The sequence below is a fragment of the Erinaceus europaeus genome, chromosome 4 (genome assembly GCF_950295315.1).
Source record: "Erinaceus europaeus chromosome 4, mEriEur2.1, whole genome shotgun sequence".
NCBI lineage: Eukaryota > Metazoa > Chordata > Mammalia > Eulipotyphla > Erinaceidae > Erinaceus > Erinaceus europaeus.
The window spans coordinates 10,384,413-10,412,269 of NC_080165.1; the positions used below are offsets into that span (position 1 = coordinate 10,384,413).

At 40.6% G+C, this 27,857-nt stretch overlaps 1 protein-coding gene across 1 annotated transcript; it reads right to left on the minus strand.

Annotated features, from left to right (window-relative positions):
* On the minus strand, positions 1-27,717 carry MMUT (methylmalonyl-CoA mutase). Its single transcript, XM_007523286.3, has 12 exons — positions 27,299-27,717; positions 25,895-26,262; positions 23,938-24,095; positions 21,644-21,815; positions 18,669-18,917; positions 16,679-16,790; positions 14,809-14,924; positions 12,453-12,568; positions 11,106-11,237; positions 8,621-8,768; positions 3,417-3,584; positions 1-280 (listed from the first exon to the last, which is right to left on the minus strand). The coding sequence occupies exons 1-12, from the start codon at positions 27,684-27,686 to the stop codon at positions 152-154; spliced, it is 2,256 nt and encodes a 751-aa protein (XP_007523348.2). The 5' UTR covers positions 27,687-27,717; the 3' UTR covers positions 1-151.
* Positions 27,718-27,857: the final 140 nt, after the last annotated feature.

The following is a 27,857-nucleotide window of genomic DNA, read 5'->3' on the forward strand; positions in this document are numbered from 1 at the left end:
TCCAGAATGTGAAACATTCTTATAAAAAATGTGATTTAATGTAAAGCTATCAGGAAAGCACATATCATCAGATTTTGAATTAAACTAAAGCCATAACTATAACCTTGTTATTAAATCATAACTGAGAAAACACTTGAAAAAGAACAGGTTGCTACATAGATTGCTGCTTCTTTTCCAGACACTTCTCAATGTCTTCAAGCACTTGAACGGCAGCCTTAGGAATCCGTGTCCCGGGACCAAATACGTTGGAAACACCAACTTCAAAGAGGAATTCATAATCCTGTCAAAAGAACGGCTTTAACTACAAGAAGAAGCATTTCCACTCGATAAAAACAAACAGGGGGAAAGACAATTTCTGCACTTTCTTCTCTGACCTCAATGCCCAGAACCTTCTCAAATAGCGCGCTGTTGGCATCTAGAGCTAAAACACTCTTTCCTGACTGAAACTGCTACTGGCAGCCACTAGCAGACTACCCTTTCACGTTAAGTGTTTGAAAATAAAACACACTCGGGCTGCTTTCCACATATCATGATGTGCCGTGTGTGGGACAGAAAGCTATCTGACTCACTGAGGAGCTCTAAGACCTATACCCCGAAGCCAAAATTTTCTTTCCCCTAAATTATGCTGCTTACTTGTGTCAAATTCACCGTAGCATGAGCTTTCAATGCTATTTATTTCCTCCAAAGTATCCTTTCTGTGGCGAGTGAATGGTTACATCTTATGGGGCTAGTTTGCTTTGCTTGGGTGTCAAGGGTTGAACTGAGGGTTTCACACATGCAGAGCAGGTGTGCTGCCCCTGAGCCACACTGCCAGTACCTCACAGGAACGGTGAGATTACTGAGCCACCCTGCCAGTACCTCACAGGAACGGTGAGACCCCTGAGCCACATTGCCAGTACCTCACAGGAATTGTGAGGCCTTGATGTTAGCTTTGTGCTGGAATCACACTTGCTCTGCATGAATAGCTCAGGTGTTGCTGTGGGTTTCCATTTTCTGCCCTGCTGCTTGTGTGTTTGGTGAGTTTATCTTAAACCGCCAATAGAAGTGAAGAGATTCCCAGGCCACAAATGCTGCCCCAAACTTTACAGTTTGTTTATTGCTAGAGTAATGCTCGTTTTTATCATTTATGGTGGTTCCCAGGATTGAACATGGTTCTACAGAGCCACAGACATGAAAGTCAGTTGCATCAACCACTGGGCTATCTCCCGAGCCCCAGGCTATTTTACATCAGAATATTTATAGCTCTACTGTCTAATTTAGGATATAATCTACAGTCCTATTCCTCATGCAGAAGAACAATTACATTTTCTATGACAGTTTGGTTTTGGCTTATTACTACAATATCCTTTTTTTTTTTTTTACAATACTCATGTTCATTCTCTGTAAGTATTGTACTTGTATGACAAAGTATATGGTTCTGCTAATTGTGTCCCAGTTGTTTCTTTCTGCCTGTATTCTATTATTCTAACACTATAACTCTCCAACAGCACTTAGAAAATCGTCCTGGACTTTTCTCCTTTTAATCTATGAACTTCTAAAGGCAGAGATCATGTCTAAGCATCTTTACATCCTCAGATGCACACAGAGGTGCTCAAAGCACATCACTGTTCTTAAGCAGAGGCTGTAGAGTTACGTGTTCTCACAAAATACTTGAGGAAACACATAATGACAGTAAGCTCCAAACTGGTCAAACTGAGAGCCTGTCTTCTTCTGGTGCTCTGAATCCTGCAGTAGAGTATGTTCTGACCGCTGAGCTGTGGCTTTGGAATGGACAACTCAAATGAGAGAAGTCTATAAAGCACTACAATGGAGAGAAGTTATTATAAACTCGAATACTGCAATTATTTGTCAGCCTTAAGTACGGCAATAAAATGCCATTTATATTCTCAAAGACTAAACTGATTTATGACAATAATAGGTAAGTAAATCTACTAAAGTGTTTGTGCTAACTAGATCCCATTAAGGACAGTGTTAGAAAGAATAACATCAGTTAGCTCGCTAGTCCTACACCAAGACCATCCACACGACTCTCTCAGCCACAGCCTGTGTAAAGCTGCTGCTTCCTAGTCTGGGTTGTAACGGAGCAAAAGATCTAGACATGGACACTGTCAGATCTCAGTGACAGATTCTACCTGGCAGTGTCCTGACAGCATCCAACAGTCACAGAGGTAAAACATTATCATAAACAGTTCTTCTCACTTGGTAGTTTTCATTCTCAGAGAAATGAAAACGATATAGACACTAAATTGGAAATAGGCTCGATTACACTTTAATTAATTAGTTTAGCTGAGTGGTGAGGTAAAATGTAGAAGCTGCCCCCCCCAGCCTATTAAAAACTAATGACACCATTGTTGCATAGCATACATTTCTCCTAAAAGGATCTACAGTTTTGTTCAACAGTCTAACTCTTCCCCGTCAATCAATAATTTTCAGGACAGGCGATTCTACTTATATTTGAATCGGCATATTTTGGGATCTAAGAAAACTATGTTCAAGTCAGACCCGTTGTATAAAAAGGGGAGTTTCACAGTATCACGTAACTGACAGTGGCTCAAAGTAGGGACACGTAGGGACAGGAACATGGGAGAGATGGACAAAGTAGTTGCTCTAAAACAGCAAAACTTCTGCTAATTAGCCAAGTAAAAGATTCACTCCACTAGAAATTCATGAGGGATAAAGCAGTGCTGCCTCTCCCTCCCCCCCCTCTCTCTCCCTCTCCCCCCTCTCTCTCCCCCTCCCTCCCTCCATATCTTCCTCTCCTTGTTGATTTCTGTCTCTAATAAATAATAAATTTGTAAGATCACATTCAAAAAAGATTCACTCCACTGACATAACCCAGTGTTTACTTTAAGTCAGACTAGGAACTGAATATCCATATGTGCTTAGCCATTCTTCTCTCTTTCAGTTGTGAGAGCTGACTACTTTTACCTTAGACTTTCTGTCATCGTTTATTAACTATAAAGAAGCTACATTTCTATCTAGATTACTAGTTTACAAGGAGGTAATTCTCTCATACTTGGTTTATATATAAAAGGTACTCTATACACCAAAGTAAAAGACTCTGGGGTGGGTGGGTGGGGGGGGGGTGTGTTCAGGTCCTGGAACAGGATGGCAAAGGACCTAGTGGGGGTTGTATTGTTATGTGGAAACCTGAGAAATGTTATGCATGTACAAACTATTGTATTTGCTGCCGACTGTAAAACATTAATCCCCCAATAAAGGGGGGGGGAGGTCCACTATAGACTGATTAGAAATTTCTTTCTTAAAATGAGTTGAGAATAATTTAGCTCTGTATTACAGCAGCTTTATCTTCAGTGAAAATTACAATAAAGAACTGTACATGTCACTTAAAATGTTCATCAATGTGCTAAAAAAAAGAAGAAGAAGAAGGCGAAGACATAGATGTTGAAGAGTACCTGAGGCGGAATCACCCCTCCGCACATGACGAGAATGTCTGGCCGTCCAAGGGAGCTGAGCTCTCTGATGAGGTCAGGAACCAGGGTTCTGTGACCGGCCGCCAGCGTGCTCACACCCACGGCGTGTACGTCTGCATCCACCGCCTGCTGAGCCACCTCCCGGGGAGTCTGGACAGTTACAAGCCGGACATCACTTTTCATCTCTAATGTGCTCGCAGACCAACTACTACCTTGACTGTGCTCCTCAGCATTCTCAAATCCTAAGCACCATTCATTCCCTGGCATGGTAAGCACCAGTGGTGCTTGTTTCTAGCACCAGAATTTACCAACTACATTAAAGTCATAACAAAATACAGTCCGTGGGGGTCTCATGTATGTTCACCTTTTGACATAAAGGGCATTTATGATTTCTTCACTGTAAATACAATACTAAGAAATTTGGGGAGGATATGGCCACGGCCACCTCAGCTACCACTGCACGGCACCACAAACAGTAAATGACCAAAGTCTGTTAGTGCCTGAGTTTGCCAACCTACTTTTCACTTTTATTACAACTAGGGTGATCACTGGGGACCAAGGCCTGAATGAGGAGTCAGCCAGCCCCAGTGGCCACTTTGTCCTTTTAGCCAGTTATTTTTATTTGATAACACAGAGAGACGTTGAAAGGGAAAGGAAGATAATGAGAGAGAGAGAGAGAGATGCCTGCAGCACTGCTTCATCACTTATGAAGTTTCTCCTCCTGCAGGAAGCGGTCGGGGGCTTGAACCTGGGCTCCTGTGCGGAGTGATGCATGTGCTCAGCGAGGCACACTTCTGGCCCCTGGCTTTGCCATGATTTCAAGGCTTCTATTTTAGATGAAAACAATGATAAGATTCTACATTTTTCGGTAACAGATTCACATTCAAGAATGCTTGTGTCTGTCTAGATAAACATTTGAAGTTAACAGGGATGCTCTACCCAAGAACCACCCAAGCAAATGTGGTGCTAGGAGTCAAGCACGGTGTCACTCCTGCAATTCTGTACACTTCTGCTAAGCCACCTCCCTGGCCACGAGAATGTATCCTTACTGGCAAACATGCAAAGACTACTCACTCTTCAGCCATCACTTAATTGACCCAGCCGTAGAAGGTAATAAGACTACCAGCAACTCAGCTCGACCACAGACCCCTGCTGCTTTGGGCCAGCTGATTTGTGGTGACTGCTGCATTTTACTTTACTATTTGTTTGTTTGTTTACTGTCTGCTCCTAGCTGCAGTCTCACTTGCCTTCTGGATAGGCCACTTGCTTCCAGTGCAGCCCAGATCCTGTTCAGCTGACACCGGGCTCAACCTGTCCCCAGAGCAGCTCGCCTAGTTCCAGCGAGGGCACCCTGCTCCCTAACTCGGCCTACGTACAGTCCCCCTGGCTCCAGTTAGGTCCCCAGCCTACGTGGCAGCTATTCAACTCCGGTTGGGGCTCTGCCTCAGCCATCTCTGCAGAGTCCAACCTAGCGGGAAGACAATGTAATTCACCTGAGTGGCGGGGCAAACAACAGCTCAGAAATAATTCCAAATTCAGTAGGACTGTAAGACCTCCTGATGAGGACCTCGAAGCCATGGTTCTGGAGATGGTCACCAGACTGAGAAGAAATACCAGAGGACCACAACAAGCTGAGAGAAAAATGAGGATGTTCACTGGCAAACACAGACTTGTGCTCGGAGGCATGCCGGATAAAGCGACACAGCTGGGAAACACAGAACACCTGTAAGAAGACAGGCACCAAAGACCAAAGTGGGTAACAGGAAGTTAGGGTGAAGGAAATCACCCGAGAAACAGTGAAAAAGAGAAGCACAGCACAGAAATGAAGATGGTGTAAGGGGACGAGGGGACAGCACCCAGAGGAATGGCACTTGCACCATCAGGTAAAAGAAGCACCATCGGGGGCCAGGTGGTGGCGCACCTGGTTGAGCGCACATGTTAGAATGCGCAAGAACCCAGGTTCAAGGACCCTAGTTCCCACCTACGGGGGGGAAGCTTTGCGAGTGGTAAAGCAGGGCTGTAGGTGTCTCTCTGTCTCTCTCCCTCTCTGTCACTCCCTTCCCTCTCCATTTCTGACTGTTTCTATCCAAATAAATAAAGATAATGACAAAAATTAAAAAAAAAAAAAGAAGCACCATCAGTAGAGGTGCCAGGAGAACTTACATGGAGAAGAGCTCTGCCCGTGTTCTCCTCAAAGGATTGACTTTCTAAGTCTTGTGATGCATCTGGTGTTTATTTCGGCATGTGATGAAATGTGGTGGTCCAGTTTCATTCTTCTGCATGTTTCAACCCAATTTTCCCAACACTGTTTGTTGAACAGGCTCTCCTTTCTCCAGTTCATGTTTTGGTCTCCCTTATCAGAAATGAGATGTCCATAGGTGTGGGGGGCTGATTTCTGTACTCTCAGTTCTAATTCCATTAGATTGTCTCTTTATTTTGGTTCCAGTGCCAGCTGTTTGGACTCTTACTGTCTCTGTAGTATTTTTTTAAGGTCAGGAAGAATGATGCCTCCATTCTTTCGCTTTTTCTCTCAGGATTGCTTTGGCTACCCTGGGTGCTTTCTGTTTCCAGATAAGCTTTTGTATCTTTTGTTTTGCTCTCTTGAAATCTGGTGAGATTCTGATATGGATTGTATTGAATCTGTATTTGGCTCTCTGCGGTATAGCCATTTTGATGAGTGCAAGGAAAACAAAGACAAAAATAGACTACTGGAACTACATCAAATGGAAAGACTTCTGCACGGCAAAGGGAATCAGCTATAGAAGAGGGAGTAGGAGGAAATCTCTATGTGTCACACATGGGACAAAGGAACGATGCACAAAGACACACAAGGAGCTCACTAAACTCAACAATGAAAATACAAATAACCCCCTGAAGAATGGGGGGAAGCTACGGACAGAAGACAGAATCTTCTTCAAAGAAGAGAGCCATCAGTTCACCTGATATATGAAAACAGTGTTCAAAGCCGCTGCTGATGAGGGAAATGCAAAGAAGATAATAAGGAGATACCACTTTGCACCTGTGAGAACATCATACATTAGAAAAGATGAAACCAACTGTTGTAGAGGCTGTAGAGGGAACAGGACCTTCTTACACTGCTGAGGGCAGGCAAACTGGTCCAGCCCCTGTGGAGAAACAGTCTGGAGAGGCATCAGATTGCTAGAAATGAACCTAACTTATGACCTGCCAATCCCAGAGAAAACAAAACACCTGTCCAAAGAGACGTGTGCACAGGAATGCCCATAGCAGCATAGTCGCTAACACCACAAACCTGGAATCAACCCCGATGCTCCATGACTGATGAAAGGCTAAGAAAGTTGTGGAGTGCTGTGCAGTTTTCAGAAATGATGAGGCCATCTGCTTTGCAGTATCATTCTCAGATCCTGAAGGTATCAGATTGAGTGAGACAAGCCAGAAAGAGGACAGCCAATGCCAAACAGTCTCACTTATAAGCGGGACTTAAAGGACAGTAAGGGAAAACATAAGGTGAAACTTGGGTCGGGTGTGGTACATTGCACCAGAGCAATGGATTCTGGGAAACGGGGGGTGGGGGGACAGGAAGAAGAAACACTAGAGTCCTGGTGTGTTTCCTAGACACCAAACAGGCAGAGGCAAGACACTGCACCTATGTGTTAAAGACTACACCGTCAACCACTAACCCTCCCTATAAAATTTGAAAATATATAGAAGTAAATACAAAATAGGAAAGAATTCACATCGGAATAAACTAGCTCAGAATTTTCCCAAGTTAAAGAAGAGGTTGGACCCCTAGATTCGGGAGGCAAGGGAGGACACAAGAAAAATGTACTCAAAGTCAAGTACACACAGTACTTACACGGCAAAGATGATTCTGAAGGATGCCAGAGAGATGCAAAGAGACAGTTAAAAGGGAACTTCCACAAGACTATTAAATTATTTCTCAAGAGAAACGCTAAAAGTTAGAAAGGACTAGCAAGACATCTTCAGAGTTCTGAATGAGGGCAGCCTGCACTCAAGAATACTTTTAACCTGCTAAGTGAGCAATCAGATCTGAAGGAGACATAAAGTGTTTTTAAAATAAGCAATGGCTGAAGGGATCAATGGCCTCTAAATCAGACCTTCAAGTGGTACTAAAAGAACTTGCACGAAATAAAATCAAATTAAATGAAAAATAAAAGTGATCTCAGCAAAGGGGGGAAATAAAACGAGGAAAATAAGCCAAGCCCACAGAGGCTGATGGGCTCAACAGCAGACCTGGGTCCATAGAGTGCAGGGTGGCTGAGTGCAGTGAAGGTGGGAGGCAGTCTGTAGGGGGAGGTATGGCCAGTGCTCTCTGGGGGTGGGGGCATGGGTGCTTTTCTGGGGGTGGTAGTGGAATAATGCATTTTGAGTTGGTGAAAATTTTATCTCAAAAGTGTAAGACAAACTCAAAAAGCAACAACAACAACAAAAATACATATGAGGCCAGGCATTAACACACCTGACGGAGTACACGTTACCATGTTCAAGGACCTGGGTTCAAGGCTCTGGTCTCTGCTTGCAGAGGAGGAAGCTTCACACGTGGTGAAACAGGGCTGCTTCAGGTGTCTTTTCCTCTCCCTCTCTACCTGTTCCCTCTCCCTCTCTACCTGTTCCCTCTCCCTCTCTACCTGTTCACTCTCCTTCTCTACCTGTTCACTCTCCTTCTCTACCTGTTCCCTCTCCCTCTCTACCTGTTCCCTCTCCCTCTCTACCTGTTCCCTCTCCCTCTCTACCTGTTCCCTCTCCCTCTCTACCTGTTCCCTCTCCCTCTCTACCTGTTCCCTCTCCCTCTCTACCTGTTCCCTCTCCCTCTCTACCTGTTCCCTCTCCCTCTCTACCTGTTCCCTCTCCCTCTCTACCTGTTGGCTCTCCTTCTCTACCTGTTCCCTCTCCCTCTCTACCTGTTGGCTCTCCTTCTCTACCTGTTCCCTACCCCACTCAATTTCCCTTTATTGTGTCAAAATAACAAGGAAAGAGGAGAGAGAGTGGCTACCAGGAACAGTAGATTCATCCTGCAGGCGACAAGGCCCAGCAATAATCCTGATGGCAGTTGAAATAAACAACATATGTATTTTTAAATGATTAATACTATATGTTTTTTAATCCCCCCCCAACATAACCAGGGAGATATCACAGGTCCAGTCCCTGAAACCACCAAGGCCCCTCCCCTCAACAATTTTCGGTACCTGAAAGAGAGGACCAATGTCCACATCGAAGCCAAGATCAGCAAACCCTGTGGCGATGACTTTTGCTCCCCTGTCGTGCCCGTCTTGGCCCATTTTTGCCACAAGAAGACGAGGTCTGCGACCTTCACGTTCCATGAATTTTTGAACCCTAAGGAATAGTTTAAAATATACAAACAGTTGCATATGATTGTCCTAATACATAAGAGCTCTAATTGCAGGAAATCTTTTAAGTTAATTTAAAAGCACACACTCTGATTACCCATACTTCCTTAATATCTCTATTACAATGAGAATTACACTAAGTGAATGTGTTTACCTCAACCCCCTAAAAAGAAAAGCTACTTTCTCTTCCCTCCCTTGGCCTCCCCTTTCTTCCTACCTTTTTTTTTTCTTGCAAAGCACTTGCAATTTTACTCACAGTACAAAAATATGTAATAAGCAACACATCACTACAGTAAATGCATATACCACGTATTTAATTTTGTTTTTAAAACCCATTTTGATCTGTTTCATTTTGACTGTTTTGGTATTTATGACATACATATCTAGTAACATAAAATTTCCAGTTGAACATTGTAAATTTTGAGAGAAGGAAACACTTTTTGTTTTGTTTTGTTACCAGAGCACTGCTTAGCTCTGGCTTATAGTGTTGCAGGGGGACTGAAGCTGGGACTTCAGAGCCTCAGGCATGAGTCTCTTTGCATAACCATTATGCTACCTACCCCTGCCAGCGAACACTTTTTTAGACTTGAGAAACATGATCACTTTAGTTTATTTCCCTTTCTTCCTTCTTTCCTTTTATTTTTTCACGGCCACTAGGGTTATCTCTGGGGCTTGGTGCAGCACTAGGAATCCACCGCTCCTGCAGCCAGCCATCTTTTCTTCTCTTTTTTTCTTTCTATTTTATTTGGCAGGGCAGAAAGAAATTAAGAGCGGAGGCAGAGAGGGACAGAGAAAGACAGACACCTGCAGATCTGCTTCACCCCTCATGAAGCATCTCCCTTGTAGGTGGGGTGTTGGCATTCAAACCCAGGTCCTTGCACATGGTGTGATAAGTACGCTTAACTGGGCGTGCCACTGCCTGGCCCCCTCGTGTATTTATTTATTTTGGATAAAGACAGAGAAATTGAGACGGAAAGGGGGGAGGTTAGAGAGGAAGAAAAAGAAACACACCTGCAGTACTGTTTGCCACCTGTGACGCCCTGCCCCACACGGGTGGGAACATGGACTTGAACCAGAGTCCTTGAGCACATAAGATGTGTGCATATATCAAATAAATAAAGACAGTAAAACATTAAAAAAAAGATGTGTGCATATATCAAATAAATAAAGACAGTAAAACATTAAAAAAAAAGATGTGTGCATATATCAAATAAATAAAGACAGTAAAACATTAAAAAAAAGATGTGTGCATATATCAAATAAAGACAGTAAAACATTAAGAAAAAGATGTGTGCATATATCAAATAAATAAAGACAGTAAAACATTAAAAAAGATGTGTGCATATATCAAATAAATAAAGACAGTAAAACATTAAAAAAAAGATGTGTGTATATATCAAATAAATAAAGACAGTAAAACATTAAAAAAAAGATGTGTGCATATATCAAATAAAGACAGTAAAACATTAAAAAAAAGATGTGTGCATATATCAAATAAATAAAGACAGTAAAACATTTAAAAAAAGATGTGTGCATATATCAAATAAATAAAGACAATAAAACATTAAAAAAAAAAGATGTGTGCATATAACCAGGGTCCTCAAGCATATAACAGGTGTGCCACCGCCATGCCCCCTAATTTATATTTCTAAATCATATTGTGGCAATGTTCCTTACTGTTAATTTAGTGAAGAGTTGTTTATTTGTGTTGAATAGATGACAACCAAATAATCCTCTTCAAACAGAAAAACTAAGATTATATAATTCTTTAAGGTGGGGACACAGAACTGTGGTGGTGGGTGTGGTGTGAACTACACCCCTACAAGCTTGTAGCCCACTATAATCACACACCAAAAATAATAATAATAATAAAGTTTAAAACTATGAAAATAAACTTAAGAAAATATGCGATTCTATTATAAGAAGATTAAGATCTGAGTACCTGGGGAATGAGGCAATAGCAATGTCAACAAAGGCTTGTTATGAGAAACTTGTAATGGGCACTTTAGTGACATTCAAAATATTATTTTTGGATAACTATGGACAAATAGGAAAGACAATTCGATTATATCCCAGTTGGCATGTGAGAAAATTAAGTCTCCTGAGGGTTCATGGAAACTGTGTTAACAGAAAAGAAGAAATTCTGGTTTAAGACATACTCCCAGAGGGATAAAGAATGGGAGAGCTATCAGGAGAGGGGATGGGATACGGAGATCTGGTGGTGGGAATTGTGTGAAGCTGTACCCCTCTTATCCTGTGGTTTCGCTAATGTCTCCTTTTTTAAATAAAATAAATAAATAAATAAATAACTTCCCCTTGTTACCTGTTGATAGCAAAGGATATCTCCTTGCTTTCTCCAAATTCCTGGCGGTAGGCTCCGCTCACCATTCGGTCATTGGCTTTATGCTCACCAAAGACTTTTTTCATGGCATCTGTGATTTCTCCCACTGTACATCTAAAGAATTAAGCAGGGGTTCTGTTAACGCCATTGTTTTAAGATAAAACTGTTACAGTTATAGTTGATATAACTAGATATTTTATTATCTAAGTAAAAAAAAAAATGGATGTCAAAAACTTCTCCTGTATCCATGAAAACATCTTTTCTCAGAATATTTATAGGAAGTTACTTAAACATGATGATCTGTCAACATTTACTGACCAAAAAGACTGCATGATCTCAAAAAGTATAAATAGAAAAACATCCAAAAGTTACTGAACAATGCGACATTTAACAACATGAACAGAGAGCAAGATCATTGACTTTTTCTTTTTTGCCTTTAAGGTTATTGCTGGAACTAAGTGATGCTCGAGGAATCTGTTCCTGGTGGTCAGTACTTTTCTTTAACTTTATAAAGGGGGGGAGGGGAGAGAGGGGGGCAGCACCCAGCAAGGCTTCATCATTCATGAAGCTTCTTCACTTGCAGCTGTGGACTGGGAAATGGAAACCAGGTCCTTGTGCAGGATAACAAGTCACAGGTGTCTTCTAGTAAAAGATCAATCAGTTGGCACTTAGTCTGTTTATGTCTTAATTCAGTCAATGTGTATGGAGTGCCCACTTGTGTGAGGCATGGGCAAGTGCTGCACACGATGTAACCCCTTACCAAAATATATATATATACATACATATCCATATACATACTGTCATAGAGCTTATCTAGCCAAGGGATACAGGCCATAAACTAGAAAAATTCATTAAACATATGTGGGTTTTTTTTTTTTGGTTTTTTTTTTTTTTGCCTCCAGGGTTATTGATGTGGTTTGTGCCTGCACTAAGAATTCACTGCTCCTGGAGGCCATTTTTTCCCATTTTTGTTGCCCTTGCTGTTTTATCGTTATTGTTGTTGTTATTATTGCTGTCGTTGTTGTTGGATAGAACAGAGAGAAATCGAGAGAGAAGGGGAGACAGGGGGAGAGGAAGACAGACACCTGCAGACCTGCTTCACCGCTTGTGACGCGGCTCCCCTGCAAGTGGGGATCCGATCCTTGCGCTTTGCGCCACAGGCACCTACATGCACTTAACCCGCTGCGCTACGGCCCGACCCCCGTGAAGACTCTTAAGCTGGCAAAAGGGAAGCCACCCCCTGCAGGTGGGGACTCGGGGCCTCGGGTCCTCACACAGGGCACTAGGCCTCCCAGTCGCGCACAAGTCCCGACACGCACAAACCCTCACCTGGCACGAGCTGCGTCCACCGCCAGAGCCAGAATGTTCCCGTCCCCGCTGGTGGCGCACTGAGTGAGCGCTGCCAGGCACCTTTCGGCCAAAGCTTGGTCCCTGTTGGCTTTGACCTTATAGACATGGTCAAGGAAAGACATAGTCATGTGAGTGGAAAGTAAAACGAATAAAGCAAAAACAGCCCTGATGTACAGCGTACAGAGATTGTTCAATCTTAACTTGAAATAGAAAATGAAATGTAAAGAGAGAGAGAGAGAGAGAGAGAATACCATTTCCAATACAGTAAACATCACGAGTGTTCTGGAAGGCCGGCTGATGGCGCACCCGGTGAAGCGAAAATAGCGCCACGTGTAAGGACCGCGGCTCACTCCACAGCTGCAGCTAGCAGTGAAGCACGTCTGCAAGAGCCTGTCTGTCTTTCTTTTTCTGTCTATCACTCCCCTCTCAATTTCTCTTTCCTAGCCAATAAAATCGAGAAATGGGGGTGGGGGGAAGGCCACTAGGAGCAATGGATTTGTTGTGCAGGTAGACACTGAGCCCCAGCGATAACTCCAGAGGCAAAATAAATAAATAAATAAATAAAGGGAGAAGGAAAGTTTTCCGAGTACTGAAATTAGAACGCTAGCTCCTAAATAAGGCTCTTCAAAAAAAAAAAAAAAAAAAACTGTTAAGATGTAAGTTGCCATCTCCTGAAATAAGAAATAGCATGAAACGCTTACCATTAATTCTAACAGAAAGTCAAAGGAAGATGGGTGCTGGCTACACTGTGTATTCAATCCGCCTGGAACAAATATGTTTGAAGAGAATTTGAACTGAGACAACCACAAGAAAGTCAAACAAGAAAAACATTAAAGAAATTCAAGTATCCTGTTTCACTTTAGTTTTTAATATTTTATTTATTCATTGGACAGAGACAGAGAGAAGCTGAGGGGGGTGGATAGAGAAGGAGAGACAGACACACCTGCAGCCCTGCTTCACCACTTGCAAAGCTCTCTGCAGGTGGGAACTGGGGGCTTGAACCCAGGTCCTTGAGCGTGGTAATATGTGCACTCAACTGGGTGCACCATAGCCTGGTCCTCAAGTTTCCTGTTTAATAAGAGGAGATTATGGGAACAAGATAGCTGCATATATATATAGGTTAAAACAGTAAGAAGAATAAGAAAATAAATGTTCTTTTTTTTTTTTTTTTTTGCCTCCAGGGTTATTGCTGGGGCTCCTGGAGGCCATTTTTCCCCCTTTTGTTGCCCTTGTTGTAGCCTCGTTGTGGTTATTATTGTTATTGTTGATGTCGTTTGCTGTTGGATAGGACAGAGAGAAATGGAGAGAGGAGGGGAAGACAGAGAGGGGGAGAGAAAGACAGACAGACACCTGCAGACCTGCTTCACCGCCTGTGAAGCGACTCCCCTGCAGGTGGGGAGTGGGGGGGCTGGAACCCAGATCCCTCTGCAGGTCCTTGTGCTTTGCGCAACGTGCGCTTAACCGCTGCACCACCGCTCGACCCCCCCCCTTTTTTATTTTAATATACTCTGAATCATCTCAGTGAGAGACTGGGAATAAAAAAATATATGACGTTTCAATAAAAAATACTTTAGGGCCAGCGAGAGGGCGCATTTGGCTAGTGCACCTACTGAGTTACACACAATGACCAGGTGTGAGCCCAGCTCCCACCGTGCTGAAGGAAGCTTCCGTGCTACAGTCTCTGTCACTCTTTCTTCTCTCCTATCCCTGTTTCTGTCTTTCTATTTGAAAATGTCGGCTTGGAATGGAAATGTCCCAGGGAATACAAGAAAAAAGACTGTGTGTGTGTGTGTGTGTGTGTGTGTGTGTACCTTAGATTCCATCAAAATAAACATAGTTCATTATAAACTGTAGCTAAGTCACATAAAATATATCTGAATTAAAAATAAACAGGAAATAATTAACTACTTCATAGCAGGATTAGGAAGCAAGGTCAACTGGAAATAAATTATAGTGATAAGCCCAAGATTTAAATACTCACTCTCACTTGTGGTTTTTAAATTGGCATAGATTACATAACTGATAAGCCTTAGTTAGGTTCCCATTATGTGGACTATTATACTCTGGTGTGTTTTTCAATAATAACAATAACGTGTATAGTTCACAGAGGTAGATATTATGAGTTTTATCATGAGTTCTTGTTATCCAGCGAACTAGGTTTACATCTTAAACTGATCAATTGTCTATCTGGGGCAAATACTGCAATCTCTCTTATTTTTGGCTCCCTTATCTTTAAAATATAGGAAAATAATACCACAAATATTGAAAGAATTAAGCCAGACAATGCAGTGCCCACAACACAGAAAACGCTTTAGAAGATGATAGTCACTATTACCTTCTTAAGTTTCTCAATCTGCTTATTGCGCACAGAAGTGTTATCAATTGCCAGGACATCTACGGATTCTTCTTTTTCCAACTGGTACTTATTTACTCCAACAATTACTTCAGAGCCTGTCAATGTCCCCAAAAACGGAAAAAAAAAAAAAAAAGTGTGTGTGTATACACATACATATATATTATTTACAAATAACTGACTAGTAGCAATGAATTGATCTTGTATGCCCCTTAAACATTTAATATTTTAAAGCACTGGTCTTATCTCATTAAAGGTAATCCCAATGAAAAATGGAAATGGGGTAGAGCAGAACAGGTACCCGGAGTCTCTCTAGTGGGAGACTTCTCCCATTCTGTCACACCGCATGCTTCCCCAGAGTCCACAAAGCTAAAGTAGTATTAGTGACTGCCGGCTCAGGCTTATAAAGCAGAGGACTAACATCGAATGGCATTTCAAAAGTCTTTGGTGGTCACTTAAGTTTTTTTAAGCTCTAAGTGATAGAGCAGCATTACAAACATGAAGAGCATCATTCAAGAAGATGACCGAATGCAGCTGAACACCCCGATTTTGCCTCAAGCTGAGATTATTACTCTATCTAAAAACGTCCTGCCACTACTCTGTTATATCCCTTACTTTATTTTCCCCACAGAAGTTAGAATAGCTTGTAACTATCTAGTTTACTAGTTAATTTCTCTCTCTTACTTAGATGCAAACTAAGAGTACAGATCATCATGCCTTTTTTTATACTGGTGTATCTCCATACAGCACAGGCTCAAACACCAAAGTGGCTAACCACCGGTGCCAGTATTGCCAGGGAGGCAGACTTGTGAGAGCCCAGAATCATACGACAAAAGTTCAGACCTTGGTCCCCAGCACCACCTACACCAGAGAGAGGCTCTGGTTTTCTCTCTCGTGAATAAATCTTTGAAAATAATAAAGTATTGGGGCCGGCTGGTGGCGCACCTGCTTGAGTGCACATGTTACAGTGCTGAAGGACCCAGGTTCGAGCCCCCGGTCCCCACCTGCAGGGGGAAAGCTTTGCAAGTGGTGAAGCAGGGCTGCAGGTGTCTCTCTCTGTCTCTCGCCCTCTCTGCCACCCCTTTCTCTCTCAAATTCTTGCTGTCTCTATCCAATAAATAAATAAAGATTAAAAAATAACCCTTTAAAAAGAAAAGAAGAGAAAAGAATAAAGTATTGTAAGGCAGATAACTCAGCCTGTTAGAGGCCTGAGCTTGAGGCCTCAAAATTCAACCCCAGCACCACCTGATGCTATAGCGAAGGACTACTCTGGTCTCTGATCTCTCTTCCCTCTCTCTTACAAATAAAACTTAAAAATAATTTTTTTAAGAATTTAAAAGCGTGAGCTAAATGAAAATAATAATGCAGAGCATAATAGCTGATTCATGTTACAGGCTCTGAATTCCAATTCCATCACAAGACCCACAGAGAGAAGAGGGAAAAAAAGCAAGGACATCTGGAAATAATAACGGGCATAGGTGTGACTTAGAAAGGAAGAAAAGGCAGGACCACAGAATATATGGAGAAATACATATAAATATAGATAGTTATAGAAGTGAGTCAGCCCATATCTGTGACCTCAGGAGAACCACTGCAGTTTCCAATGGGAGAAATGGGGACACAGAACTCTGGTTGTGGGAATGGTATGGGATTATACCCCCGTTATCTCATAATCACTGATAAATTAAAAAAAAAAAAAAAGAAAATTTGATGAACTCATTATAGGGAGAAAAAAAAGTTAGACACAAACGTGGCATCCCTTTACACATATCTTGCCCGTCTTTAGAACAAAGTTGACTAGTATTTCTTTTAAATATGTTTTTCATATGTATACTTCTCCACTTTATCTTACCAGAATCTATTCTGGCTTGTCTTCGAGCAGCACATTCTTCAATTCGAAGTTTAGGTATACCCTCTGCTACAGCTTTGGCCATGCCACCCATCTCTTCAGTTTCGTTAATAAGCTAAAAGAAAAAAATCAAAAGAAAAAGAAAATGTTTTTACACAATTTAAATTCGCCACATTGCACAATTACTAATATTAGTACAATTCAAAACTGTCAGTGGTGAATGAAATATGTCATAAAAAAATTATCAACAACCAAGTTACTTAGAAATTCTGCAGATAACAAAACTATTGTATATCTGACAGAGCTCATCAGAGACAAAGATGTAGCTATGTGTTAACAGATATTAACTAAACTAGTTCTCACAGTGATTTCACTATATATACCTATATAACAGATCACTATGTTGAACATCTTAAACTAATGTTCTATATGTTGATTATTTCTAAAAGTAAACCAAGTCTGTTTTAAGTTACTAAACAGAAAACTAGCAAGTATAACCTGGATTAAAAAAAAAAAAAAAAAGGGAGTCGGGCTGTAGCGCAGCGGGTTAAGCGCAGGTGGCGCAAAGCACAAGGACCGGCAGAAGGATCCCGGTTCGAACCCCGGCTCCCCACCTGCAGGGGAGTCGCTTCACAGGCGGTGAAGCAGGTCTGCAGGTGTCTATCTTTCTTTCCCCCTCTCTGTCTTCCCCTCCTCTCTCCATTTCTCTCTGTCCTATCCAACAACGACAACAACAATAATAACTACAACGATAAAACAACAAGGGCAACAAAAGGGAATAAATAAATAAATAAATAAAAAATAAATAAAAAAAAAAGATGCAATGTACTAAGGGAAGAAGGAAAGAAATGCAAGTAGAGGAAAAAGGGCACTGTTTTTCTGTCCTACTTTGTGTGGGCCTCTTACTACTAGTTGTCTTTAAAAAACTTTTTTTTTTGCCTCCAGGGTTATTGCTGGGGCTCAGTGCATACACCATGGATCTACTTGCTCCTGGAGGCCATTTTTTTTTCCATTTTGTTACCCTTGTTGTTGTAACCTTGCTGTGGTTATTATTGTTATTGTTGATGTCGTTCGTCATTGGATAGGACAGAGAAAAATGGAGAGGAGGGGAAGACAGAGGGAGGAGAGAAAGACAGACACCCACAGACCTGCTTCACCGCCTGTGAAGTGACTCCCCTGCAGGTGGGGAGCCGGGGGTTCGAACCGGGACCCTTAGGCCAGTCCCTGCGCTTTGCACCATGTGCGCTTAAGCCGCTGCACTACCACCCGACCCCCTCTTTACAAACTTTTTAATTCTTTAACACAACTGCAAATGGATTTTGAAGCTGTTTCTGGTTTAGGATGAGGGTATGGATAGACAATGGATAGCCAATGCCATGTCCAGCTGAGAAGCAATTACAGAAGCCATAATTCCCACATTCTGTATCCCCCCCAAAAAAGTTTGGTCCATACTCCCAGTGAGGTAAATGATAGGGGAAATAAACCAGAGGGTTCTGCAGCCCCATTCCACCAGGACCCGGAAGTGTTTGTGACCAGGAATCTTGTTTTTATACCATCAATGAAAGAGAAATTAATCTGGAAAACACCAGAGGAAGCCAGGCATTGTTTCTCTTATCTGAGTGAGAAGAAAGGGGGAAAAGGAAAGATACCCACCCAGTAGTAGTATTAAGTACAAAGGAGACTTAGAAAGAAGTGAAGGCAGGACTATTGAAAAAAAAAAAATGGGGGAAAAGGGAGAGAGAGAGAGAGAGCCCATATCAGTGACCTTGGGAGAGCTACTGGTTTCCAGTGGAGGGGATGGGACACAGAACTCCGGTGGTTGGAACCATATAGAATTATATCCCTATTACCTTACAATTATGTAATTCACTAATAAAAATTGTTTCTGTTTTAAATACTATCAATCCAGTCATTTGGTGTACAAATCAAAACATGCACAGGTCTCTATGAACCTCCAAAGTCTGAATGCGAAGTTTGCAGAAGGGAAGCTGACCTTTAAGGCTGCATCATAAACATCATTTGTGAGGGACTCCATCATATACGACCCTCCCCAAGGATCAGCCACTTTGGGGATTCCAGTTTCTTCCTGAATGATGATCTGTGTGTTCCTCGCAATTCGAGCACTTTTCACGGTCGGCAAACCCAAGGCTTCATCGAAAGAATTTGTGTGCAAAGACTGAGTTCCACCAAACACCGCTGCCATTGCTTCTATTGTGGTACGAATAATATTGTTATAAGGATCCTAAAATGTGCAGCGAAAAACAAGGCAACAGTTGGTGTGATGCTGCGACTATTGAAGATGACGTGAGTAAGCCGTCCCCGCTGCATGCTTTCTTTGCCAACGTCTGCGGTGGACACGACAGCAGCCAACACGCTTCCACAAATTAGTAAGTGATCCAGACGGAGAATTAAGAGCCAAAGGGTCTGGTCTGTGTCTAGGCACAAAACCTTGACTGTCTGAAAGACGAACTATTTGCTAAGTTCTCTTCTGTAAGTGCTGAGAACTAGCCTCATTAGAGCACATACTTTAAACCATGCATGAGGAACTGGGTTTAAGCCCCTCAAAACCACACGGGACCACCTACACAGGGAAGCTTCATGAGTGGTGACGTGATGCTGTCATGTTTCTTCTTTTCCAATCTCACTCCCTTTGTGTCCCACCCTCTCAAAGTAAATTTAAAAAACAACAAATAAAAGAGACTGCCATGAACTCCATGGAATCACAAAGACATGGAGCCTCAATAGTAACTGTGGCAGTGAACATGTTCTAGATGTAATTTTGCCTTTCCTCATAATCCACTATCCTCTACTTACTTTAAAGCATTTACTTATTTATTGTATACGTAAAACAGAGGCCAGAACACTACTTTGGAATTTACAATTCAAGTGAGCACACTGGGGCCTCATGCAGCAAACCTTGTGCTCTAAGTGTCAAGCCTCCTGCCTGGACACATCTGCAATTCCTCTGCACACCATCAAGTCTCTACCTCAGTGAGGTGCTTACAGTGAGTACTTGACTGAGTAGTTGGTAACTGTTACTAAAATAGACGAAAAATAGATAATTAGGTAGGAAACACAAGTATTGGCTTATTCTATTCTGAATTATAATTCAGAAAAGTCACTGGACCTTTTTAAAGTTTAGTTTCCTTTCCTGTGACAATCAAGAGTATAAAGCAAAAATTATTATTACAGTTCCTTCCAACCCGTACAGTTACAGTTAATCCTTTAGTATAGATGTATCCCCACTTATACACTGAATATGAAGTGTATTTGTTTTTATTTACTTTTGAAATATTTATTTTACTTACTAATGAGAGAGACAAAGGAGGGGAGATAAAGAGGGAGGGAACCAGAGCACCATACTAGTCCATGAAATGCCTAGAGTCAAGCTCTGAATCTCACAGTTGGAGTCCAGTGCTTTATCCATTGTGTTACCTCCTAAGGTCCTGTTTTGATTTGCTTTAAAATGTATAAACAATGTAGCTTCAAAGTTATACATTATTTTTTTATTTATTGGGGAGTTATAAATTATTTGAAGAGTACCCAAAAAACTGACTATGCAAGAAAATGAATGCAGAAAAGACTACCTACCACAGAGTGAAACATGGACCAGACATGGGCTATTGCACCAAAGCAAAGGGCTCTGGGGAGGGAGGAGAGGAAGAAAACTTCGAGGGCCCAGTACATAATGAGATTGTGTGCATATGTCAGAGACTGCACTGTAAAGCATTAACCCTCTCAACAAAAGTAAATACCACCATAACAGAACTGCAATACAATAAAATTTAAGTTTAAGTCAATTGCTCCAAAGAGTCTGTTGCTTATTTAAATATAGAACTATAATGAATTGGGTAATTTTAAGTCAAGAGCTCAACTTCCAAAATTATTTGACAATATTAATTAAACTATGGCTTGTATATTTTCCTCCTCATTAAATAAGTTTGTTTTCGTTTTTTACTTTACAAAATTGTAGGCCAGGGAGGCAGTTCAATATTAAACCACAGGATTGGCCTGCCTGACATTCCAGAGGTTCCAGATTCAATACCCAGTACTTCCAGATGCCGGTACTGTAACAGTAACAGGGCTATACTAGACTATACGGTAACAGGGCTATACTAGACTATACGGTAACAGGGCTATACTAGACTATACGGTAACAGGGCTATTGTGCTGCCCACCCCCCTTACAAAGCTAGGGCCTCAGGCTTGTGTAATTTCACTGCTCAGGGCCACTTACACATCAGATGGAGAAGAGGAGAGACAGAAACGGGAGATACCACAGCATCAAAGCTATCTCCTGTACAATGCACCTCGCATGTGACAGGGCTGGAGCCTGGACTGTACACAGGGCAACACGCACACCCGAACCAATGAGCTAACCAGACTTCACTCTGGTCTCTCAAACTCATAAAAATAAGTAAATCTTAGTGGCGGAAGATAGCATAACGGTTATACAAACAGACCCTAATGCCTAAAGCTCCAAAGTTCCAGGTTCAATCCCCCACACCACCATAAGCCAAAGCTTAGCAGAGCTCTGATTAAAAATTAAAAAGTTTGAAAATAAGTTTGAAAAAAAAAAATCCCATCAAAGCTGATAAAATAGCTCACTTGGATTGCTTTGCTACGTGCACAAGCCAGCCGTAAGCCCAGTCCACACTACACTGAAGGGCACTTCACTGCTGTTGTCTCTCTGTCTCTCTCTGTCTCTGTCTCTCTCTCTGTCAAAAACAAAATCAAAGAAAGAGGGCAGGGGGAAAACCACATCAGGTGAGTTAAGATTTAAATGATTTCATATTGTTAACCATTGGAGGGACATACTTTTATATACTGATATATTTATACATGTGAAAGCAAACTTAAGCATGCATTTTGTTTCAAAATAATTCACTTTCAAAGGCTAGAAAATAGATTCTCAAATACTGCTTATATGTAATTTTATTCAAATCCAATACTTTAACCACAAACATACCTGTTCAGTAAGTGACCATCCTGATGTCTGACAATGTGCTCTTAGGAGAAGAGACTTGGAATCTTTCGGCTGAAACATTTTCTCTATTAAATGGGCCCAGAGCCTTCTTCCAGCTCTCATTTTTGCTATTTCCATATAAAAGTTCATCCCGATTCCCCAAAAGAAAGACAATCTGCAATAGCAATGTGGAGATCAGAATTTGGTTGCACTTAACAATAAAAAATGGGAAATATACTGTAAAACAAACTAAAAACATTCAATGTTTGCATCTTACTGTTAAATAACTTTATTTGAATTAACATCAAAGCGTACTGATTTTGCAAGTGGTTTTACTTAGGAACTAAGTTCATCTTGAGTCCTCCTTAAGGCATAATTCACTTCCTTAAAAACGTGTGCTTCAAGAATGCCCAATATATACAGCGGACTTTACCTACATAGGGAGTAAAACTATGACTTGTTTTGTTGGGAAAAGAATGCTGTGTTTCATTTAGATTTTTATTTATTTTTAAAAGATTTCTTTATCTATTATGAGAAAGGGGGTATGAAGTGAAAGAGAAGATCGGAGCACTGTTCGTCTCTAGTTTAGTGCGCGCCAGGGAGAGACTCTGCGACCTCTCAGGCCTGAGGCGCGCAGCGTGATGTTCAAACAGGCTGAACTATCTCCTCAGCACAAAACGCTTTTTTGGTTTTTTAAGAATGTGTATTTGATTTAGGCATATAATTCTCCAACTGTCCCCACTCTGTTACTTCTTCTAAACTATCCTCTATCTAACTTGCACACCTAGTTTGCTTTCCTGACTTCAAAAGCTTATAATATAGTAAGTACTAAGTGAAAATGCTTACACTGAATAAAAACTCTATATATTCAAAGAAGTGCTCAACCATTTGTCTTAAGAATCTTTTTTTCATTCTTATAGAAAATAGTAAAAATCCTAAGGAATTATTCTTTATTTGGATAATCTGTTCATATTTTATATATTAATTCATTTAGAAATGTCACTAAACTCAAAACATAAGCAACACTGCTGTGAAAAAATAATTATACCTAATGTTTTTTAAACTCTAACATTTGCTGAAACGTATTTTTAGCTAACAAGTATAAGAAAAGAATCATAATTTTACTTTTTTTCTTTCCGAATTTATGTAGAGCTTAAGAGAGACAGGTGAGTGTCATAATTCCTTCTCCACTCAATCGGATGCAATCTTAGATACCATGAAGCCTCTGGAAAAGATCATTCTATGATCCTGAGAGGATGAATGTGAAAAAGGCAATAAGGTCTTACCATCTTCATGAAAACGGTTTTGATTTCAAAGCCCCAGAAGTTTCAGTAACTCCCATAAATGCTTGTACCAAACTTTGAGAACTGCTGTCATTATAAATATGTAGAGATCATTCAATAGTCTATAAATTCTGAGAGTCTAAGCTGTGTGTGTAACTCCCTCCTCCTCCTTCTCCCTCTCCCTCTCTCTCACTTGTTGTCAACACTGTATCTCCCTGATGCCAACAGAGTTATTGCTGGGGATTGGTGCCTGCACTGCTTAAAGAGACCTTTCTTTCCTTTCTAGGTGGAAGAGTGTGAGACAGAGAAGGGGGAGCTACTGTAACACTGCTTCATCACTCAGGAAGGATCTCCCCTGCAGACACTTCCATATGGTGTTCTGGGACTTGAACCTAGGTCCTCATGCTGGGGAATATATGTGTTCTGTCATGGGAGCGACCTGCTGGCTCCCTGAACCATGTTTTTTGTTTACCCATATTCACAGGTTAAACGTAAGGCTTTGGCACAGTGCAACGCTAACTGACTGATTAAAAACAACTGATATTTTATTTTAAAAAAGTAACTTTTCCATATTTTTATACAACTTTACTAAGCTTTTTGAAATGTTCTCAGTAGCACTGTACTTCCCAAAACATTTATATTACATATGTGCCTCAGATAAAAGATATTACTTCCATTTAAAATGGGGGGAAAACTGTTTAAAGTGAGCAATAATAAGAAAGGTCTGTCTACATTTTACCACCACCTGTTAACATGTGCCAATTAACTGTGTTCTATGAATAGCCAATGAGATTCTTTAAACAAAGTAATATGAAGTAGGCTCAAACTTCACATTGAACTTTAGCTGCAAATAGTACTGGTTTATTTTCTCATCAACACTCAGCTAACACCCATAGGAGAATCAATATGGCATATATACAACTCAGTTTTATCAACGTTCTTTGCTATACATTCATAGACCGGTTCTATGAGCTTCTTGAAGGTTGAAGCAGTATCTTATCTCAATTTTCTCACCTTGGTGCAAATTCATCAATTGTCAGACCAGCTTGGAGTCCAGTTCTGCAGTACTCCAACCCATCAGCTATGGTATAAGCCAGTTCTAGAATTGCATCCGCCCCTGCTTCCTGCATGTGGTATCCACTAATTGAAATTGAATTAAATTTTGGCATATGCTAGATAAAATAAAAAATATATATACATCAGTGAATAAAATATTAAATCATTTTATTAACCTATTTCTAAAAGACAATAGTATAAAACAGTCAACTCAGATAAACTTACTATATGATTAAGTGAAACTATTTACTGCTTTTATTTTATTTTTTTTTAGAATTTATTTATTTAATAATGAGAAAGATAGGAGAGAGAAAGAACCAGACATCACTCTGGTACATGTGCTGCTGGGGACTGAACTCGGGACCTCATGCTTGAGAATCCAATGCTTTATCCACCGCACCACCTCCCAGGCCACTTTACTGCTTTCTTATTAGGCTTCATTCACTTTAAAATATAAACGGCTAAACCAGTAAAACCATTGTTAGGAATCTCCTGGTTTCATTTTTCTAGTGGAAAATAATCTGCACTAACATGTGCTTCAGAGGCAAAAGTTTAAACTTTGAACTTAGGAAGTTGAGGTGAAGAACGTAACCTTTGGCCTAACAATTCAATGAAGACACCTACAATTTAGAACTAATGACTCCAACTGCATAGTCCTAATCACAGATTCCATAACTCGGGGTTAATCGATTGAAGATGTATAAATTTCATTGTAATTTACTAACAGTCAACTTTCTTCTTTAAAAATGCCAAACATGAATAAATACATAATGGGAAATAAGTGACTGAATTCATATATCCACACACCCACATTCAAAACAGGCTAGCCTGTAAGGCTTAAAGGTCGAAGGTTTCAGTTTGATTTACTGTGACAACTAATATAAAGCATAACACAAACAGGTCGGTTTTTTTTCTTCCACAATAATTAAGAAAGTGGCAAACCACTCACTATTCTAAAAGTTCATACTAGATGGGATATGTATCATACATATTATACAGAGTAAAAAAAAAATTATCTTTCCCTAGTATCTACCAAACATAAAATAATAAAAATGAAATTACAAAGACTCAATTCAAAATGCATGGTTATGGGGAGCCGGGTGGTGGCGCACCTGGTTGAGCGCGTATCTTACAGTGTGCAAGAACCCAGGTTCGAGCCCCCAGCCCCCACCTGCAGGGGGAAAGCTTCACAAGTGGTGAAGCAGGGCTGCAGGTCTCTCTCTCTCTCTCCCTATCAATCCCCTTCCCTCTTAATTTTCTGGCTGTCTCTATCCAATAAACAAATAAAGACAATAAAAATTTTTTTTAAAAAGTGCATGGTTATGAACATGGACTATGGAGTCAGAGTGCAAAAAAAAAATAATTTTAGTTGTGTCATTTAACGAACCTTGATATTATGAGTTTGTCATCTTTGTTACTCTTGGGTTTCCTAAAGCATAAAACCACATATTTGTCTCAAAATTCATGATGTATTTTTCTGTTTTTCTATGCAAGAGTATGTCATAACTTTTCAACATGCAAAAAAACATTCATACACATATACACCACACTAATGGTGTATCAGAATTGTATGTCTCAGGTATGTAGGTCCAGGTTGAATCACCAGAACCACCTCAAGCCAGATCGAAACAGTGTTCTGGTCTCTTTTTCTCTGTGCGATTAAATAAATAAACAAACAGAAAGTATAAAATGCAAATAATTGTAACTTATCAAGCAGTTGTATGGTAAAATGAGATTGTCCACCTAAGTCACTTAAGTGTTACGATTCGAATGCCTAAGTCACTTAGTATCATGCCAGCTCACAGTGAACATTCAGAAGCTGTCACTACCCACCAAACTCAAATTAGATTACTCTATGTTATAGAGATGCCTGCATTCAAAGAATTGCATCAAAAGATGTGACTACAGAGGATACCTTTGCTGTATACTGAAAGATGTCAGCAATGATTTTCATGGATGGCTCTGGAGGAAATATGTAAGTATTTCTGACCATAAATTCCTTTAGTATGTCATTCTGGATTGTGCCCGTAAGTTTCTCCTGGGGCACTCCTTGTTCTTCTCCAGTTACTATGAAAGTTGCGAGAACTGGAATAACTGCTCCATTCATGGTCATGGAAACAGACATTTTTTCTAAAGGTATTCCATCAAAAAGAATTTTGGTATCTTCCACAGTGTCAATAGCAACTCCAGCCATTCCCACATCACCACGAACTCGAGGGTTGTCTGAATCATAGCCACGGTGTGTCGCTAGATCAAAGGCAACTGATAATCCTTGCTGACCAGCTAAATACATAAGAATAATTCAGGATTAACATCTGGCATCAAAAATAAACTTGACTTACTTTTTACATTACTCAGTGCTGATTCTTCACATTTTACTTTTAGAACAAATATTTGTATGTTCATACAAGTCAAAATAAATTTAAATGGAGATGTTTCGCGGGGAGTCAGTTGTTTCCCATGTGTTACAACGCACAAATTGAGCCCCCAGACCTCACTATGAAAAAAGAAAGTAAAATAAAAATGAGAGAAATGACACATCTACTTTATCTCATACCCATCTGAGGATCATTATTGTTGTTGTTCTTGTTATTTCACCAGACCATGAAGATGATTTTTAAACAGTTTGCAAAGGGAACTATTTTTGAAGTACAGGAAAAGATCTGTGTATCTTTAAATAAACAACTTAATATTTATTTGCTTACTTACTGGTTTTGGTTCTTTTATTTAATATGCTCATAACAGACATCTTGGCTACTCAAACATCCAGGGAAATAGGATTATGCAAATTATGCAAAAAATAAAAAGAATCTACGTTGAAGATAAGTCTCCTATGGGCAATACAAACTCATAATACCACAAGCTTAATATTCAAGCAATATGATTCTATCAGGAATCAGAAACAAAATAATTATCAGCATAATTTCCAGAGAATGAACACCACTTTTCACTGAATATATTGGTATAATATTACTGTAGCTATAACTTTTGTGGGCATAGCTAAAGCGCCTTCCATTTCAACTATTACAACTACGTCAATCAAAAGCTGTTCAAAGGCAGAACCCATGTCTCTGATTAAGCTTAATTTCTTGTATATATTTTGCATGTAAGTGTAATATGACTTCAAGAATTTAGTACTTTACCTATCTGGCTCAATTATCATTATGACCATAGAAGTTGTAAGACATACAGTTCTCAGAATATAACCTTAACTTCAAAATTATAAACTAACTACTTAGAAACTAACCATTTTTCCTTTAAAAAAAAAAAAAAAAAACGCAATAGTGACAAGTGTCATGTTTTCAGATTCAAACCTCACCCTTAATGTTGTCCTTGTAGAACTTATTACTCTCTTCCACAGTACTGAAACCAGCATACTGGCGGATGGTCCAGGGTCTAAAGGTGTACATGGTGGGATACGGCCCCCGTGTGAATGGCTTCACTCCGGGAAGTTCTTCGGACAACTCCTTGGTGTCCCTCTTGGAGTACAGAGGCTTTATGGACACCCCTTCTGGGGTGTGCCATATCAGATCTTCTGGGTTTTTGCCTTTCAGCTGCTTTTTAGCCAGAGCAGCCCATTCTGGGTGCAGGGGGAGTTGTTGCTGGTGTAGAAGTCGCTGCCATGGAAGCCTGGAGCCTGGTAACTGTCTTAGCTGCTTCAGGTGATAAGGTGAACACAGAAAAAGTCGAGATTTCCCCCTCAGCATGACGGTGCAGGGAAAACATCCAACGGGAAGAACTGATCTGGAAAGAGAAGCACAGTGCATATGTATTCACAAGAGGCCACAAGAGAGCTAGCGGTGGAGAGAGAGAGAGAATGGAAGGGAGTGGGTATGATTTCATCTCTTCTTACTTTCTGTGTTCTGGACCTGATGTTT

Coding starts and splice junctions, on each gene's coding strand:
- MMUT (XM_007523286.3), bottom strand. CDS start 27,686: ATGCTGAGGGGGAAATCTCGACTTTTTCTGTGTTCACCTTATCACCTG. Junction 8,769..11,105: donor ATATCCTTTGCTATCAACAG/GTAACAAGGGGA, acceptor ACTATTCCTTAG/GGTTCAAAAATTCATGGAAC. Junction 281..3,416: donor GAGGGGTGATTCCGCCTCAG/GTACTCTTCAAC, acceptor TTCTTTTGACAG/GATTATGAATTCCTCTTTGA.